The 16,794-nt window shown below is 38.6% G+C and overlaps 1 protein-coding gene across 1 annotated transcript; it reads left to right on the top strand.

Moving 5' to 3' along the window:
- Positions 1–7,073: 7,073 nt before the first annotated feature.
- LOC116261940 (uncharacterized) lies at positions 7,074–8,243 on the top strand. The gene has a single exon (XM_031640895.1). It carries the CDS (start codon positions 7,197–7,199, stop codon positions 7,908–7,910), a length of 714 nt encoding a protein of 237 aa, XP_031496755.1. The 5' UTR covers positions 7,074–7,196; the 3' UTR covers positions 7,911–8,243.
- Positions 8,244–16,794: the final 8,551 nt, after the last annotated feature.

Raw genomic sequence — 16,794 nt, 5'->3', positions numbered from 1 at the left:
GCCCAGATTTCGATAGATTTGGCAATATCTTTTATATTTTCATCCTTGGCATAAATCATATGTCATGAGAATATCTGATAAGATCCCATGAGATAATCGGAACTGTCAGGAACCTTGGTGCAGTATGGCACGCTTGCACTATGAATGCCACTTTATATATATATATATATATATATATATATATATATATATATATATATATATATATATATATATATATATATATATATTCCTCCGACTTCAAGATCAAGTGGCTTTGATGGGAAAAAATCCTTCGGGCCATATTCACTCACTATTTATACTGCTCAAAATCGTCGGGGGGTTTTTTGAGATATGACTTTGAATTCAAAAGTTCTAATGTATTACAAAAGATATAAATCTCATGCGTGGATTGAATTTTACGAGGATTTAAACGCAACAGTTTTGAAAAAACGGATGAATTATAAAGTCCACTTTGGAAATCGTATTGATTTAGTCGTATAGGGTTGAGCCTCTCTTTACCTCTCATTTTTGGAATAAAAAGTCTCAACTTTTTGAATTTTTCTTTGATGATGTGCTTTTGAGAACTGTAGCTTCACTGCTGTTCACTTCAGAAAACAACTCATATCAATAAACAAAAGAAACAACCCTTGTAAGGAATTTTCTTAGGTTCAACCTTTTTCACCTTCAGCTTGTCCTTTTCCCCGATTTCCTCATATGATCAGCTAAAAATGAAAATGAGTTTCTGCAATTGCCTCAGACGTCAATTTCGACAAGATGACAGATACATAATTAATGGATAAAAACAAAAAAGAGGATGGAAAAAAATGATATTAATTAATGTCACCCTTTTCAATGAAAATATGGTACAAACATGAGCTTGAACATAATGACAAAGTCAGCCCATCCCTGAGACACATGTCAGGAAACCAAAGTTTCTCAACCATATATTTCAGACATATTACTTTAGTTGAGCAAGGAAAGAGGAACAAAATAGAAGAATGGCGTCAGCGTTCTGAAAATCTCTCGGGTGACGAACAAATTAAGAATTTGTCCATCGCGCCCTCTTCGAAGAAGAGAATCTAAACTATTTACTTTTTGAAGTTTTTGTGCTTTGAACAGTACAATATGCTTCAAATTATTATTATTTTTTTCTGTTTATCTGTCAGTCTTTTGAGTATATTCTACTTCCCGTGAACACCACTTGGTTTATTTTGTTTAATCTGGGCAGCTTATAGGCAGTCGGTTGCTAGTTCGAGTCCGCTCTCATGTGTTGTGTATCGGAATGCAATCATGAATTAATTGAGGTGCAGTTTATTGTTTTTCTAAAGCACCGATGCAACCCTAAACCTTAGAGGTAGAAAAAAAGGAGTCTAACTCGAGCAGTGGGTTCTCCTCGCCCTCATCCAAATAATGTGTCCTGTTCTTGATATGGAGAAAGAGAGGTATTTTGTCTATTGTACACAAAAAAAATGTTTTTACCTCTTTCACTTTTACCCTTTGAGTAAGGGTATGTTTTTTTAAGCACAAGGACATTTTAGTCATTTTAGATTTGAACACCTCAATTGCATTGCAAGTTGCTCAGGCTCTGCTGGTGAAAAAAGAAAAAGGTTAGCTAAATGTGAGGGCCATTGAAAAATCCATGGCTGCCTTTTACTTGCCTTAATCTAAATTAGTCTTTGACGTTTGCTTGTCATTTAAAACTATTTTCCTTTTAATGAAAATGCATAAATTACCTTTACAATGAGGAAAAAATCAATTAGTGAAGTGAATCAAGGTGCTTTTTTAATAGCAAAAACCCACCTTTATTTTTGGCGTATGCAACTTTAAGGCTGCGTTTGATTGCAAGGAAGAATTCAACGTGGTAAATTTTTTTGAAAAAAAAAATAGGAAGAAAGTTAACCCTCTTTCGATTTGAGGCTCTGTTTGATTGCAGAGATATTTTTTGCAGGGTAAAATTAACTGTGTTTGATGCACATGGTAGTTTTTTTGCTGGGAAAATTTAATTGTGTTTGGTGCACATGGTAAAAAATAAGAGACTTTTTTCCTGACCGTTAGAACTTGTTGTTTTATTGGTTCTCCTCAAATAAAAAAAGGGTACAAAATGAAAGATGATGTAAACAAATACCATTAACACAATTCTAAAAACTCGAAACCTCACAACATTCATGCATCCAAGCAAGTGACATATCAGACCTTACAAAAACTAGACCAAACAATAAACAACCCATAAATTTACCAGTTTAAACCTCGTAACAAAGATATGTCCGACATTGCACAATTACCGTAGCACACTGAAACCTGTTAGGAAATCGTGGTTGCAATGTGGTAAAAGTTTGATTGCAATTATAATTAAAGCAATTAAAATTAAAAATGCGGCGTACGTTGCTGCAATATAATTAAAGCAATGTTGTTGCACGTATGTTTCTGCACAATGATTCCAGAGAACAAAGAAGTGCCAAGAAATATGTAATGAGATAAAAGTTTCCATTAAAAACAAGCATTAGAAAGAGTAATTAGTGAAGCACACAACTCATAGTTGATTTCACAGGTGGAACTTAGATGAGTGATGCTTAAGCCTGCACTTGTTAAACCATTAGAACAGAAAGACACTCTGGGCATGGGGAAATGGGCAGCACTCTTTTATTTGAATCTTACATCACATATCTAATTGATTGAGCAGGAAAATCCATGTTCATTTGCAATTTAAGCAGATAAAATACAGTAAAACAGCTACTCATGCAAAAGCACACTTAAGCTGCAAAATGTCAGATGAATCTTTTGCCCTAAGCCCATACAAGCTGCTACAGCTTGCAATTACTTAATTACATGGACCTCTCGGACCAGAAAGAACTTCTTTGCTTGGTCTGAGCATGCAAAGATGCCATTTAGAATATCATTAGAAAATATAAAGAAACAATTTCAATTGCATTAAGAGATACCAAGCTCGTCGTGCTATGCAGTCCTTAATTACAACATGCATGTATATATGATTCACTGTATGTGATTCAGGCAGCGACAGACAGGAAGAGGCAGCGACGGAGAGCAGTCTGATTGCATGGACCTTCAGGCAGCGACAGAGGAGAACGGGGCTTCAGGTGGCAGGGTGGAGACGCAGGGATGGAGAGCAAAAGGCTAAGAAAGAGAGGCAGCACGAAAGAGGAGAAGGGGGCTTCAGGCAGTGACAGAGGAGAAGGGAGCTTCAGGCAGCGACAGAGGAGAAGGGGGCTTCAGGGGGAAGGGTGGAGACGCGCGGGCTTCGACGGAAGGGGAAACCGAGAGAAAGGGAGGATGAAATTTTGAGTCCTAATGGCTCAAAATTTTGTCCGCGGTAAAAAGTCGGAGGTCTACCTCCGACATTTTTCTCCGACTTTTTTTTGCGTTAAATTTACCCGCATCGTACAAAAAATTCGCGTGAATTTTTCACGCGTTTGATGCTCTCAGGTTGCGTCGGTTGAAATTTCAACTCGTCGTACACTTTTCACCCACCCCTCCAATTTTCCCCCCGCAATCAAATGCAGCCTAAGTTTCCAACCATAATTAAAGTAACTAATGGAATGCCGAATTTGCGTAGATGCAAATTTTCATGAATGGTCTATGTTATAGATCAATTAGCCAATTGATTATAAATCATGGATGAATTTGAAAAAAACCAATACTTTGTTAGTGCAAGAAGTTTACAACAAATATGAAATATTTTGGAATATATAATTTTCTAAACATAAATTTTAAAGTTTGATTCATATTGAATCAACTTTGTTGGATTTTTGAAGAATTTGTATACAGGAAGAAAGTGGAGAAGGATCGCTTCTATCGTCTAGCTAGCCTTTCAAATTTTGAAGTTCACTTTATACTTAAACTAATTATATATAAAATCTTTGTGGATGGAGAAATCCTCCAGCCTCTCATAAAATACATTTTAATGTGATACATCAAGGGGTGTTTAATAATGTCCAACTGATGCAATGGTTAAAAAAAATGAAAAGAAAAAGGTGATGGGTATTTTTATTATAGAAATAGACGACTTTAGATAGACGGCTGGGTGACTCTGAATCGCTAGAATCATAATTCTATCACTCTTTTTTTTCTTTCTCTCTCTACACACATATATATATATATATATAAACTCTTTCTTCTTTTGTTAATGTCCCTGAGTCACTGTACATTCTTTGAGTTGCCTCCATGTGAGCAATTCCAAGCTCACATCCTTTATGGGCACGAAAGCGAAACAACCTTTTTCCCAAGCATTTAAATCGGCATCCTCGAATAAACTTAATGGACCAACACACTCAAATTTCGCCGGATTCACTTTCAAGATTTACCAAAAAAAAAAAAAAGTTTGGCACTCGAGCCTCAGACATCTTATTTCTTGGAATATCTAGAAAAGCAAAGGTTCCTGCACATCCATATGCAACATAGCCAACAACATTGTGGCGCTCTAATGCTTCCACACCTTTATCGAATCATTCACTTAGATTCGTCCTCCACACCCTTTTTCGATTAAAGTACTCAAACTTTATGAAGAACAGAACCCCAACAAAAAATGAAAAGGCAAGATGGGGAGCTTGCTTTCTTCATACCAATCATCACTCATTTATATGTGCAACAACAAGAACACAACGATGCCCACGCTTCGACCAAACTTATGACATATATATATATATATATATATATAACATAGTCACAAAGATGGGAATAATAATACTCAACAGCCATAGGCTCTCTTAAAGGTGGCCTTGGCTTTTTGTCTAGTAATCTGATGTATTCATCTGTATCTTTTTGCTCCCATCTATGTGTGACCTACAATTTAGGAGACATAGTGCCCAAGAAAGTTTTTCATTTGATTGGCTGATGTGGACCTAAAGCCAATGTTTACGAACACTAACATGACGTGTTCATAAGGTCATAACTTACTACTACAGCGCAAATGGCAGCCCTCATTGAGGACACTCTGTCTCACTTTTTATTAGAACAGACAAATGTAAGTTGCCGAAAAATGTGGACTACCAGTCATAGTGTTGATGTTCACATTGATTAGATACAAAAAGGTGAGACACCCTGTCGTTGACATGATGTTCGTAAACATGAAGCTGTAGACAATGCCCCGAACACCATCAGATGAGCCCTCCTCTTCTTGAGTGGGTGCAAATTTATTCAAGAAAAGAGATGCATCAATCAAGTGAATTGAATAAAAGATGGACGACATCTTGGGGAGATTGGTTCATGTAGAACCCAGAGCTCTGTCAAACAGTTGTGGGTTTGTCAAACAGATGTGTTTTATGTTAATCGGATTTCAAAATAAGAGTTTTCTATTTTTTAAAGGGTTGTTTGATAACAGGAACATTTTGTGAGTGTCTCATGAACATATCCAAAAATTGAGGTAGATTCTTAAAATACTATAACTAGTGGTCTATGAAACTACCTTAATCTTTAAGGTCCATTCATGAGACACTCACAAACTATCCCTACTGACAAACGACCCATAGGTAATCAAACACAGTTAGAACATAGACTTCCATATTTGCTTGTTTCCATATCAAAAGGAACTTTTGGGACTCCTTCTCTTAGGAATGTGAATGGTAGTGTCCAAAGAAGTTGCTTATTAAATGGTTGCGGGAGTGTTGGAATCAGACATTCCAATTAGTAACTTGGATGATTTGGTTACTTCACAACAAGGCGCTTTGTGAGCATATTTTTGTTCTGAGTAGGAAAACTTCTTGTAGAGTGCTCTGTGCATGCCTTGCAGCAGTGGCAGAGCCAGAATTTTTCGGTTATGGGGCACTATTATACAAATTCTCATTTTTGAAGGGGCACAACATATATAAATAAGTACATAATTGTAAAAAATCTATATAAAAATATGTATAAATAAATACTTTTTATTTTTGCTGGCGTCAGCAACTGCCCACGCCGGCCTATATGCAACTCTGAGGACGGGTGCACCGGGGCAACACAAACGGGGATTATCCTCTGTCTGTCTTGTTCTTAGGAATGACAGGACATGACGCTCTGTTCCTGTTGCTCCCTCCTTATAGTTAAGATTTGCATTATATCTGGGCCTCCAGTAACAGCCCAACCGGGGTGTTTGACAACCTGAATTCTAAGGCAATGTTTAGGAACATGATTTATAAACATCAACAAACGTTGGTGTGCTCGTTTGACCACATATTTGGTTGGTGCAATAAATTTATTTAGGTTTTGGATCCAAATCCAAATCTATACGAGTCACAACCATATGGAGGGTAGGCAGGAGAAGAACACTCAAATTCATAGATTTTTATATTCGAAACGGCACTCAAATTCATAGATTTTTATATTCGAAACGGCATATTTTGTTTGCGTTTGTTTTTGTATTTAGGGGACCTCTTGTTCTTAAATTTTGTTACATATTCTTATTTTATCGGCATATTTGGAAACGACATATATATAACAAATATTTAAAAATATTAATATAAAAATAAAGAAACATTGAGAAGTTGGTGTGAGCAACCCATAAGTGTGGGATCAAAATCTGGACCTTATCACCCAATACAGGTTTGGATTGAGTAAGTCGGTTTGATCTGTACGCGTGTAGGAGGTCGTCCTTATCTGGTCGAGCCTATATTCAGATTATGGATAAGTTTTCTATTTTTATCGATTCTATATCGGATTTGGATAATTTTGTATTTTATGTGGAGTTGGGCAGTTCCAGAAAAACGAAAACTACCAACTTTTACAATTAATTAACCGTTTTTTTATTCTGAAATTGCCATGTTTAAGAGGAACAATAAAAGAAAAAAAGAAACTTGAGAGATTTATCCTGGCCCTCAGATTTGGGATCCAACGGATATTAGACCAAAAGGGATGGGAATTAAGATCCATGATCCAGGAATCAAGGACTCATGGATGTCGCCATCATGCATCCCCATCCCATCACATGCCAACATGATCAAATGATAATGACTCATACATTCCCGGCGCCACTCTTCTGGCGCCACGTGTCGGAGGGGTCAGCGTGGGTGCGCCTGTGCCGCAGCTGGTAGCCACACGCGTGAGCCCGTGCCAAGCGGGTCCCACCGCCCCTTCCCCCCTCCGTCTCTATTTCTGCAGCGTCTGCGCTCTCGCTCTCGTCTCCCATGGCGCTCCGCCTCTTCCTCTACTAAGCAGCAGAGCGGGAGAGAGAGAGCGATTAAGAGTGGGATGGTGTGAGCTAGCGGATAAAGCAGATTGGCGGCAGAATGGAGGACGAGATCCCGGGAGCAACGCGCAGGAGTGGCAACTCCTCGGCCATCCGTTTCCTCGGCATATTGAAGCAGCCCGATCCTGACTCATGCGCCCTCGAGCTCGAGGAGAGCGACGTCGTCTGGTCCCGAGATTTCTCCGACACCTCTGTTTACCGACCGTCGGGCGAGTCCTCCCCTACCTTCGAGAACGGCAACCATAACTCTGGTTCATCGCCGGCGTCGCTCTCGCCGGCCTCGTCTGGTGGTGGCCGGCGCGTTCAGGCCTTCAAGCAGGAGCGCTCCGGGCTATCGGCGGCGCTCGTTGGGGAGAACCGGTCGTTCGTCCAGCGGAAGGCGGCGTTGGACCCGCTGCTGTCTGCGGCGCGGAACATCCCGCCTCCGGTGCCCGTACCGAGGTCGGGATCGGGCTCGGATGATTTCTCCGGAAGCGGTGGGGGATCTTCCGGGAAGTATCACCAGTCGGCCCCGGTGAACGTGCCGGTCTGGTCTAGGGCGAATAATCGCCCTGTTAATCCGCCTAATTTCGACGAGGACGATGACGAGACTGACGAAGAAATGCTGCCTCCACATCTTTTGGTCGCACGGGCGTCGGCAAGGTCGCATATGACGACGTTCTCCGTGTTTGAAGGCGTGGGCCGGACCCTCAAGGGAAGGGATCTCCGGCGGGTGAGGAATGCTGTGTTCCAGAAGACAGGTTTTCTGGACTGAGTCCTTCCTCTTCTACATTTTTCCGTTTCTTTTTTTTTTCCCTCCCTTCTTCCTACAGAAAAACCGAAATTTTCTTATTTGGCTCCTTTTCTTTTCCCCTTTCTTCACGAATTCCTTCTATGAGTTGTGGTTTCTTTTCTTGACTTTTCCCCCATTTGTTGGATTGGGGTTAATGTCGAGCAATAGACTGAGATCGTTGGGCCATAATGAAACTAGGTGCCTGGTGGTGTAATTTTGTTGGAACAAGGATATAGTGAACAGGATCGCCATTACCTTGCTGTTGGGTATCTAAAATGCGATCAAGTATTAGAAATAAACATGATTTTTTTGTCCCTTCGTGTTTTCTGCCATGTTTTACCAGCAGGTTCTTCTGGAACCCTCTTTTGTTGGTTGTTATCCCGTCTATGTAGTGGTTAATTTCTCATTTCAGGGATTGCTGTTCAAGTTTCTCTTCGGATAATCAGAGAAAGCTACAAAATTTGCTGGTGGCTAACTCCAGTTTTGTTAATTGGTCTTTCGGTATGAAAACGGTATTATATTTGGCGCCGTGTTTGCAATTGTCCCTGTTGCATCCTTGCAATGATGACCATCTTTTGGTTAATTGAAGCCACTCGAGTAGGCCTTTGGCGCCATATTCCTAATTGTATTGTTGAACGGTGTGGACATGCTTCGCTTATGATTGCCTTCCATTTTAGTATGAACGAGGGTGAACATGCAGTCTGGTTGGAAATGATAACCTCTTTCTGCGGGGTTATTTTCTTTGAAACGTCACAGAAGAAATAGAACTTTTTGTCTTTTATTAGACAAAAAATGTTTGATTTTCCTATAAAGTGCTAAAATCTTCATGGGCTGTGTGTGTGCGTGTCTGGATGAACTACATGAACTTTAATTCATGGTAAGAGTGAAGCAAGCTTTTCCTGATTGACAGTTTTTTGTGTTTGGAAAATTTGCTGATATGAATTTTCTAAATGATACGTCGACTTGTATATCTGGACTTCTAGAAGGTTCTTTATGACACTAGCGGACCAAGTGGTGAAGGGTGATATTTTTTTCCAATTGAGTCGGTTATTTTTTTGTCGTGGAATCTGGTTGACTCCAAAGATGGTGTTTGTTTCTTCACACCAGGACAATAGTAATTGACATTGTCTACTTTCTTGTCTGGTGGATTGATGTTCTAAGTGCTAGCTGATCCTTTTAGGGTGTAAGCCTATTAGTTGGCTGGATATTGCTAAGCTTTCCCACTACCAATTTAACTCATTGCTTTCACAAATTTACTCATGGATTTTTCTTCTTTTGGCAAAATTGCTAAAAGCACTAATCTTTTGGTTCAATGTTGTTCCGCTTGACTGAGAATTACATATTGCTATTTTATATATGGGATTAGTGATTAGTGTCCATTGCTTTGTCTTTAGTCATACTAGCTTATTCCTTGAAAATTTAGCTGTGAGGATGTTGATGTTGATGATCAATTTCTCTGTCATTATTTAGGGTTTTATGCAGAAGCTGGTAAAGATCCCAAATAAAAGTCTAATTTACTGGTCATGGAGGGTAGGGTTATAACTGTGTCTTTAGTGTGGAGAGAAGGATCTTCAGCAAATTGAGAACTGGGTAATCCTGAGAAAGAAGATATGGGTGATGTCAATAATTGTTAAGGGCACTATCTTAACCTTTGCACCACTGAGTCAATAAAAATTTCCAGGAATGTGCTCTTGTTATTCCTTAAACATTCTGAGATACACTTGCATTGTGCTCTTGTTGTTCCATAGACATTCTAGGATAGTGTGCATCAGTTGCATTTGTGCAAATCTGTGATATTGATGTCTAATTAAGTTTGCTCAAAAAATACAGACCAACATTTGCATGATAGGATCAATCAAAATTTCCAGGGGTTAGATCTTGGTTGTCTTTAGGCATTCTGGATACACGTATGCTGTCCTCTTGTGTTCCAAACTTTCTTGGATAGTGTGCTTCAGTTGCAGATGTGTGCATGTGTGATCAATTATACCTGATTAATTTTGCGGATACGGATATATAAATGCATACATAGAGTATTTATGTCTCTTTTTGAAAAAAAATTGGAGGGCGAAAGATATTGAAAGTTTAAAAGTATAGAAAAAGCCAGTAAAATATGTTAAAGATTTTAAAGTACTCCAACTTCTGGTTTAATCTCATATGCCAATACGTGAGGACTAAAACAGGAAGTGAGGGATCATGGGGATGATCTCCAAATTGGAAATTCTGGGGCTATTCTGACTCCCTTTTGGTTGCTGTTATGTGGGTATGGATGGCAGGTCTATTAAGGCTTCTGCACTGCATATAAATGTGGTGTTTTTGTACTGATTTTCTCTGTCACCTATTGTTTTAAATCCTTTTCATTTCTTATTTGTGGTGCTTTACCCTGTTCTACAATATGCTTCCAGCAATCCTTCGCTTCTTCTTTCATCAAGATAAATCTTTCTTTCTTCTCCTCCATAGCTTCACCTTCTCCACGATTGGTTTGGAGTTTGGACTATCTTGAGCAGTTCATAACACTGTATTATACTCATTCTGTTGAAGCCTTTCTGTGACAAGGGGACTTGTTGATTGCCTGTTAGTCTTTTCGTTGAACCATGAATCATGAATTATTTCGCAACTTAGCATTGTCCTTGTCTTGTTGCCTTTTATTTCATTCATGAATAGCATCTTCTCTGCAAATGGTTGTAAACTTTGTTTATCTGCCAGGTGCCAAAGAGTGAATTTTGTTTTCTAATAGTTTATTTCAGCAACTCGGCTGAAATTGCCATGGAGGCTTTGAGCACCATATAATGTTCAAGTGAGCCAGGCTCTTATCCTATTGTAGGCTAGTGACATGGAATTTTCTGGTCTTGATAATCACATGAATCCAGGCCTTATCAGTCTCATTGACTCTATGTAGATATTCCAATTTATTTAATGAAGTCTTGATCTATCATCCTTTTGTCTTTTTATTTCTCATCTGTTATTAATTTTGATCGCATAAGGAAATTGCAGTGTGTTTAGCACATATGTGATAGAAAATTATGGTGTAGACAGAGCATTGCTTTGAATGATAAGTTCATCTTTTACTTGTCTGCTGTTTGACAATACAGGAATTGCATTGCCCCAATTGCAGTGGGAAGTATGGTGTAGGTGGAACTAGGTTTCGTAGGTTTTTGTTTTCACCTTAAATCTCAATTTGTCTTATTCTGCTGGACTTTAAGTCAATCTCCACGTTATGAGGTGGTACTGTAGCTATAGGGAATGTTTGTTGATCTAATTGTTCAAAGGCCATGGTTGATAAAAGCCCATTAGGAGGTCGTGCTGCCAAAATTTATTAAGAAGGAGAGATGTAACTATGCAGGTTGAAGGAAGAAGGAAGATGGTAGGCACACGTAGAAGAAAAACCAGTCTCATTTCTCAAAATGAAAGGCAAAGTACTCTGGTCTGCAGCTAGGGTTATACCGATTTGGTTGGTATTAAACAGGTACCATGATAGAGTCGAGAAATTTGAAGACGTAAACAATTTTAGGATGACATCAGGGATTAATGACGTGAAACTTGCAAAGGTTAGTAAGTGGGAAAATTTGGAGAATAAAATTCCAGAACAGAGTTACTCTTTGGCTTTGTTATGAGGGATACCGCCATAGTTTATTGCAAAGTTCTCATGCATTTTCATACAACCAAACCACACTGTCACAAAAAATGGGGAAAGAGTAGCTTTATGACCGGCTCGTGGGTGGTAGTTCATCATCCTTTTATCTGATCTATATTACAGGAATAAATATTTTTAATTGACAAGTTCTTTAAGAGCTAAGCGTTGGATGTGTGGTTTCCTTATTAATGTTTAAACTGGCAGCGTCTTGTTTATTGATCCTTGTGATTTTTCTTATGCATATGTTCAGGTTGATGAATTTACTTTCCCTTTTTTGCTATCATTTTTAGTCATGTATTCATTTAACCTTTCATGATGTCCTACGGCTCTCGTTTGGTCCTCCATTTGGATTATTTTATATTTGTACATTTGAACAATTAAGCACATCTTTTTTAGTTATGTCTGGAAGCAAGAATTTCAATGAGAAGCACTCAAGATGAGGCTTGTACAAATCCTACAAAATAGTTTGGGCAACAATGACTTTGTCATGGATAGATCCGGCTAGATATTTATTCATTCGCATCATACTTTCTTGCATCTGAGTCATTATGCTGATCAGTTTCTTCATTTGATCTTCATTAGTTAGTCTTCTATATTTTTTTTTCTTTTTCAATCTCCTCACTAAAGACCTCTTCCAAATACCAGATCGTCCATGGTAATCTCAAATATCACGGAAATCGAGGTGGCACGCTGAGCTTTGATACCAATCTGATGCAATGATTGGAGTTCTTCACTCTAATCCCCACAAAAAAAGCACCATAAAGCAAACAATGGAAGGGAGAACATGGGAAAAGAGGGAAATTTAATAGCAAAAGGCAGTAAGGGTTTTCCATCAACAATTATCCCTAACAAAAAAAAAAAAAAGCCTTCTTAAGAGGCCTTCTCTTTAGATCCGAATGGGGCCTCGGGTCCAATAACTGAAAAGGTTCAAACCCAAAATAACATCCATGTCCAAGGAAACCAAACTCAAAGCTTAAATGGATCTGAATCTGGTATCCTACTATCTCTAAACTACATTGTGTCAATCTTCTTGGGTTGAAGACTTCAGCTTCTGATGAAGATGTGTGCTTGGATCGGTGGAAGATGGACAACGATGGGACGAGTCGTTTTGAACTCGAGTACATACACAGAGTAGCTTCTCTCTGTCGAGAAGAGCCTACAAGAAAATCCTTGGCCTCGATCACTGTATCTACTTGTAGTGCTGGTTGTGTTCTTGGTGTCCGTGAGAGAGCACCCTGCATATATGTATCCTCTACTAGCTGCTCAGATTTTGACGAGTCAACGTAACATCACAGTGGGGATATAAATTGGCTACATTAAAGATGGTGATATGTGCCATCTTCGAGAAGCTCCATGATGTAAGCATTCGTTCCCAAACACTGTAGAATCCGGTAAGAGTCGTCTTTACGAAACTCAACTTATGATAATTGCCAACAGGGAAACGTTCTAGACATAATAAGTATATTCAGGCAAGTTCGCCTACCTCAAAAGTATTCTTTCACCATCCTTGGTCAACATAGGCCTTGTAGAACTCATAGCTTTCATGTGGTTTCTGCTTGACTTACTAATGTATATCACACATGTACGCAACAAAATCTAAGGCCTGATGGTCGACATCAGCAGGAGGAGACACAAGAGCCAAGTCAACCACATGAACAGGTGAACGCCCATGCACAATCTAGAAAGGACACTTTTTAGTAGAGCGGTTTAAAGAACTGTTATAGGCAAACTTGGCATGGGGCAACACTAAATCTCAAGTCTTGACGTGATCTCCAACTAAGCAACAAACTGTCATAGACAAATCTCCCCCATGAAGTTCAGAAATCAGCTCTAAACGAAGGGAGAAGTTAGGATGCACAACTTATTTCCCCGGAAAAGAAAACCATTGTGAATGCGAAAAAAAAAAAGTTTGAAATACTAGGCTTTGCAATGCATTCATCTCATGGTTTCGAAAAATGAGCACTAGTGTATAACTCCTTACAACCCTCAAAGCCAATAATATTCGCTCACATGGTCACAAGGAGAACATTTTTCATGCTAAGAGCGTCAACAACCTTGTTAAGAGTACCAAACTGATGTTTAATAAAAAAATGTGTATTCTTGTAGGAAACTAAGCCGCTGAGCATGCCAAGCACTAAGCTTCTTTTGGCTTTGCAAAACTTTTAATGTCTCATGTTCTGTGTATAAAGCAAACTCTTCGGGAATCAAATAATGATGCAATAGTGCAAGGCCTGCGCCACAACGTAAAGCTCTAGATCATGAGAGGAATAATGGTGCTTGGCTCGAGTTAACTTTTCACTGTAAAATACAACTGGTCTTCGATTTTAATCAAGACAACACCAATACTTAGGTTAGAAGCATCACATTCTACTTCAAAAACCTTGCAAAAATCTAGTAGTGCTAAAACAGGAGCAGTGGTCATCCTCTCTTTGATAAGTTAAAATGCCCTATCATTTACGGAGCTCCATATAAAGTTGGCACTCTGTAATATAAAGTTGGCACTCTGTAATGGATGCCATAATAGTACTAAAGCCTCGTATAGAGCATCGATAGGAAGAGGCCAACCCATGAAAATTACGGATCTCTCTCAAAGTCCTACGGGTAAGTCAATCGGCAATCACTTGCATCTTTGAGGGATTTGCTTTGATCCCCTCAGAAGAAACAATAAATCTCAGAAAAATCAAATTATCAGGAAGAAAATCACATTTCTTGGCATTGGCTAACCGTTTTTCTTTTCTCAAAATTCCTAAAACATGATGTAGATAAGAAATTGACACAAGATAACGATGCCAACAAAGTACACAACAAACTTAACCAATCATGGATGCAATACCTGAATACAAGGCATAGATTTTGGAAAATTTTACATGTCAGACTAAAAATTAAATGTCAACTAAAATAAGCAAGGCGGAGGCCCTGAATTGAAGTTTGTTTATCATAGCATACTGCGAGATATTTCCTTCCTTTCCTAAATCAAGTTAGTTGCTCTAGTACCGATGTCATAATGTCATATTGCTTTCTGTCAGCAAGTTTTGAAGAACATCTTCCAGGCACAATTGCCACGGGTGTCAGAACATTCACTACCCAAGCTCATGTGTGATGATATGTATGGTCTTGTCTTTAATGACCTAATGATACACCGATAACAACTCTTGATATGATACAAATGGAGGGTATGAACAGAAGGGGAAGAAGAATACTAAGGAACACGAAGGAACAGAAGCCATAGCTATAGGTAGGAGTGGAACCATGAACAAAAGCCACAACTGTAGATAGTGTTAACAGAAACACCAAGAAGGCTCTCAATGTGTATTACTTGGGAGATGAAAAGTCATATCTCTTGAGAGATGAAAAGTCATGTCTGTTGGAAGATGAAAAGTCATGTCTCTTAGTAAATGAAAAGACATGTCTCTTGAGAGATGAAAAGTCATGTCTCTTGAGGGATGAAAAGTCATGTATGTTGAAAGATGAAAAGTCATGTCTCTTGGGAACTAGAGACCCCTTATGTAATTCCTCTATATAAATGAGCCTCTCCACCAAAGGAAGGCAAGCAAGAAATGATAGACTAGTGGACGTAGGCCTATTGGCTGAACCACTTTAAAAATTTTTGTCCCTTTAATTATTTCTTCATTTTGATTTCTTACATGGTATCAGAGCCACTGGTCCTTGTTAGTGTTGCTGCTAGATCCTAAGGATTACATCTTTTGTTGCCGCGTTTCATTCTCATGGCAAATCAAGAAGCATCATCAAATACAAGAGTCAACTCTGATACGGGTATGAATTTTCTTGCTTCTCCTCTTCAGTGCCCAAGCAATTTACAGCATTTCATCACCATCAAGTTAAATGCTGAAAATTATCTTATTTGGGAATCTCAATTCACTTCAATTTTGATCTCATTTGGTCTTATGGGATATATTGATAGAAGCAAACCTGCTCCATCAATGTTTAGAAGTGGAACAACTGAAATTAGTTCAGAATATATTGAATGGTTGAGAAATGATCAACTACTTTTGAGTTGGATTAAGTCATCTCTATCTGAAACAATACATACCCAAATTATTGGTTTAAAAACCTCTCTAGAGGTTTGGAGCGCTCTTAGGCAGTCATATGCCACTCAATCTAGGGCTCGAATAATGCAGTTAAAATCACAGTTTCAAGATTTGAAAAAGGGGTCTAGTTCTATGGATGTTTATATAAACAAAGCAAAATCTATTGGTCATCAATTAGCCATTGCATCCAAACCTGTTGATGAAGATGATTTTGTTCTTCAAATTCTTAGAGGATTGCCAAGTGAATATCTTGCTTTTAAAGTCAGTATGGAAACTCGAAAGGACCCTGTCTCTTTGAACGAACTTCATGGGCTTCTTCTCATACAAGAAGCCAACTTAAAAGAAGATGATTCTCAAACTTTTGAATCTATTATGCCGGCTGCGAATATTGCCTCAAAACAAGTTTACAACAATCAAACCAACTACAGAGGTCGTGGTAGAAACAACTATCAATCTAGAGGAGGAGTCCGGAAAAGTGATCAATACAAAGGTGATCGTTTTGTGTGCCAAATATGTGGAAAAGTTGGTCATATTGCAAAGTTTTGTTGGTCATATACTTACTTGCTTAAAGAAAAAGAGACAACGCCTCCTCAAGCATATCATGCAGTTTCTTGTAGCACTCTGAATCAAGACACTGGAGATGACAATTGGTATCCTGACTCCGGTGCGACTCATCACATCACCAATGATATCAATAACTTGTCCATTCATGCCAAATACAAAGGTGGAGATGCAGTAAAAATCGGAGATGGATCAGGTTTGAGAATTTTTCATATTGGTTCTTCAAAGACATCTCAAAATTTAGTTTTAAATGATCTCCTTCATGTGCCCAAAATAACAAGAAACTTGTTATCTGTACAACGTTTTTCTAAGGATAATGGAGTCTATTTTGAGTTTCATCCTAATATGTGCTCTGTTAAGCAGCAGGGAACGGAAAAAATTCTTCATCAAAGAACGAGCAGTGATGGGCTATATAAGATAGACCTTAGTAGCAGAAAAAAGGAAGCACAACTTGGAGAAAGACATACTATTGGGCAGTGGCACAAAAGACTTGGTCACCCTTCATTTTTCATTGTTAAGAAGGTTTTGAACAAGTATGATTTGTCTTATTATTATGATGATTGTTTAAATTATTTGTGTGAAGCTTGTCAAAAGGCTAAGAGTCATAAACTTCCATTTAATGCTA

Source organism: Nymphaea colorata, chromosome 10 (genome assembly GCF_008831285.2).
Source record: "Nymphaea colorata isolate Beijing-Zhang1983 chromosome 10, ASM883128v2, whole genome shotgun sequence".
Taxonomy (NCBI): Eukaryota; Viridiplantae; Streptophyta; class Magnoliopsida; order Nymphaeales; family Nymphaeaceae; genus Nymphaea; species Nymphaea colorata.
The sequence above is the reverse complement of the archived record's forward strand: the minus strand, read 5'-3'. Positions and strand labels throughout refer to the sequence as shown.